Raw genomic sequence first — 3,589 nt, 5'->3', positions numbered from 1 at the left:
CCTGGCCGACAGGGTGGTGTTTGTGATGGGTCTGTTTGCATAGCATTGCTACAGGTCGGCTAAATCCGTCTGACTCATGGCATGGAGGGGCCTTCAGTCTCAGCTGGAGGTGACAGGTGTCATCACAACATACAGAGACCCACTCAGTGACACAGGCAGACCACAGCTCACACACACACACACACACACACAGAGGGATCAGTTGCAGGGGTTTAAAGGAGCATTTCAACATTTGGTGAAAGTCACTTGTGGCCTTTGATGCTGAGACAATGAGGATGAAGAGACTGATAGAGTCTAAACTCTGCAGTAACGATGGTTAATGATGAGCTAGGGTTTGTCTTTAAACAGAACTGTACAGAGTTACTGAGATACTGGTCTGTGGCTGGTTCTCTGGTCCATCCTGGTCCAGACCTGATCCTCACTTCAGTGGCTCCAGTGGGTCTGGGTGTTGGATTGGGGAGGGCCTGTTTTACCCCATTTACTGCCTGTTTTACCCTGTTTTTTATGATAAAATGGTTTAAATCTATTTCTTCCCCATCAGTCTACAATCAGTACCTCAGAATGACAAACTGAAAAGAGAATTTCACTTTTATTACATATTAAAAAGGAGAAAGTGTTATATCACATTGACAGAGGTATTCAGACACTTCCCTCTGGACTTAGTTGAACCACCTTTGCACTGATCACAGACCTCTAGTCTTCTTGGGTCAGAACCTTTACACCTGGCTTTGTGGATTCCCTGTAGTTCTTCTCTCAGATCCTCTCAGACTCTGTCAGGTTGATGTGGACTCTGGTGGATAAATATTTTCAGGTCTCTCCAGATAGATGGTGGACTGGGCTCAAGTCAACGATCTTCAGAGTTTGTTCCTATTAGGGTTATTATAGAAGGTGGACCTTCAGCCTGTCTGAGGTCCTGACCAGGTCCCCTGGACCAGGTTTTCCCTCAGTCCTGACCAGTCTCCCTGTCTCCCCACGGCCTGATGCTGCCTCCACCAGGCTTCACTGTTGGGATGGTGTTGTTCAGGTGATGAGTGGTGCCTTGTTCCCTCCAGAACTGACTCTTAGAACTGAGACCAAACAGTTCAGTCCTGGTCTCATTAGACCAAAGAACCTGGTTTCTCTCAGTCTCAGAGTCTTTTAGTCTGGACACTCTGCCATGAAGACCAGATGAGTGGAGCTGTAGTGATGGTTGTTCTTCTGGAAGTTTCTCCATCTCCACACAGGATCTCTGCAGCTCTTGTATCCTTCTCCAGATCTGAGCCTCAACACAATCCTGTCTCTGAGCTGTGCAGCAGCTCTTTCCTCCTCATGGTTCCTGCTCTGATCTGCATCGTCAGACATGATATAAACAGGTGTGTGTCCAATCAGCTGATTTACCACAGGTGGACTCCAGTCCAGGTGTAGAAACATCTGGAGATGATCCAGAGAAATGGAGGAATCTGAGCTAAACTGACAGAGTCACAGTCAAATGTCTGAAAACTTCTGTTAATGCTTTTACTTTTTAATACATTTTCAAATTTTCTTAACTTCAGTTTTCACTTTGTCATGATGATAAAGACTGATGAGGAAACATGATTATTTTAATTTTAGCAGTTAATCTGAAGACTATTTATATACATTCATAGCCTATATATTTATATGTAATACACATAATGACTACAGACCATTTGTTCTATCTGGTAATAATGATAATAAACATTATAAATGTTTCCAAACTATTAAATGCTTGTGGGATAGCTGCTCTTTTCTGTAACCCCAGTCTGCAGTTATAAATGTTAATTAGTCATTAATAACAAGCTTTAACAATGATGTCTGCAGGTATAAATGTTAATCAGTTTCAATGTCCTTTTATTTCTTTATAAAGTGCAGCTTACTTTATAAAACGTGGTATCAAACTGTGTCAGCAGGAAATGAGGTGTAAAGTGAAAACAGGAAGTGAAAACAATGTAAAGAAGCCATGTGTTGGTGGGTAGAGGCTCAGTTGTTGGCCACAGACTAAGTCGGAGCCTCCACTCAAACATGGTCATCCAACTCAAATACACAACTGCTGAAGTTCCAGTAAACTCAAAACTCACTGGAGACGGAGAGAGTGCAGTGCAATAGAGTTCATTCTTAGAACAAGAGATAAACCCGCGCTGGCTCCGGAGTCAAACTGAACATACAAAGCCTAAACCTTATCCTTTCCATACCATTCTCTTGGGTGGAAGATCCCCCCTGTTTTCTAAAACAACTAGCCTTTGCCTTGGAGACAACGGTGCCGCAAAACGTCCCCCAAGGCCTGCCAACTACTGGTAAGCCTTGAGAATTGCTACCAAACCTGGTGGGATCAGTAAGTCCCTAGCTTTCCTTGCTTTTTGTCACCATTATTTTCAGAGGTTTTCTGTCGCTAGTTTCAAAAAACTTTATTTAAATCAAGTCACAAACTTCAAATTACATCATTTAATCATTGAACTTAATCACTGTTGATATGCTAGTGCACATATTCAATTAGCCCATTTGATATATCTTGCAGTATACAAATAAGCTAAAAGCGCTCATAACAATGCTGTTAGCATACTAACATCTGCATGTTAACAAACAGCTACTGGAAACCTAATTGGTTATGTCAGAACTTCAACTATTGGTTGGTTTGAGATTCTGACGTGATGATGACGTTACAGAAGAAGTCAGAGGATCTGTGACGTCATGATTCATCCTCTGGGGACCATGAAAGATGACCGACAACATCCGCTGCTGAACCTTGTTAATGTAAAACAGAGAGCACACAAGGATCTCAGATCTGTTTCACAGTAACATGAATCACAGTGTCTCAGTCTCTGCTGTGGGGGCTGAGTGACGTCACTCACACTTTTCTCTGATTGGTGAAAACGGAGACGTTACAACCGGTGTCCCTCAGGGACTGCACACAAAGTGTTCCTGTAACTGTACAACTCTGTGCATCAGTGTGTGTGTGTGTGTGTGTGAGAGAGAGAGAGAGACAGAGAAGCGTGCCTGTAGGTGAGCGCGCGTAAACCTCGGGAGGCGGGGACGCGCATAGACAGGCTTTATGAGATGCGGTCAGATAGCGAGGTGACAGAGCGGACAGAGCCCGGGAGACAGAGCCGGACAGCAGGGAGGGTTTCTGTCTGACAGGCGGGAGGGTGAGATGGTGTCGGGCCGCTGACTCACCCCTCACCCCCTCGGTTTGTTTCGCGGCGGTGGGAGAAGGACCAGAGCCAGGAGCAGGAAGAGCTGGGGAGAGGAGAGGGGACCATGGGCTCTGCTTCGTCCTCCTACCGGGTGATTTACCTGGACGTGGACGGCAGGATTCAGAAGGTAGGACGCTGCTGCTGTTGAGGCTGAATGAGATGAAGAGACAGCGGAAACAGCTGAGTCTACAGTGTTAGAGCAGTGCTGGGGGGCTGGGGGGCTGGGGGGCTGGGGGATAGGTCCTCAGTGTCAACACTCACCTGAAGAGTGACTTCATGAATTTTAAAGGAAACTCATTTCCAAACAAAAATAACCATAATGAGAAAATAATGATAAAACAATAAACAATGTTTTATTAATTTATATTATCACCATTTATCAATAATCAATATTGCAAATA

General features: G+C 44.5%; 1 protein-coding gene across 4 annotated transcripts in view; it reads left to right on the top strand.

Moving 5' to 3' along the window:
• Positions 1-2,805: 2,805 nt before the first annotated feature.
• Positions 2,806-3,589, top strand: part of pde9aa (phosphodiesterase 9aa) — a 31,144-nt gene continuing 30,360 nt past the window's right edge. For 2 of the 4 annotated variants that reach the window (XM_071485212.1, XM_071485204.1), the window contains exon 1: positions 2,810-3,315. In XM_071485212.1, coding sequence (XP_071341313.1) covers positions 3,253-3,315 — 63 coding nt within the window. In that variant the 5' untranslated portion in view covers positions 2,810-3,252. Of the gene's footprint in view, positions 3,316-3,589 lie in introns of all 4 variants that reach the window. The other 2 variants (XM_071485229.1, XM_071485221.1) reach the window with 2 other exon arrangements.

This window comes from Trachinotus anak, unplaced genomic scaffold (assembly GCF_046630095.1).
Source record: "Trachinotus anak isolate AG129_WGS33_773 ecotype Australia unplaced genomic scaffold, CSIRO_AGI_Tana_v1 ptg000001l, whole genome shotgun sequence".
NCBI classification, from domain to species: Eukaryota; Metazoa; Chordata; class Actinopteri; order Carangiformes; family Carangidae; genus Trachinotus; species Trachinotus anak.
This window is presented reverse-complemented; position numbering and strand designations above follow the sequence as displayed.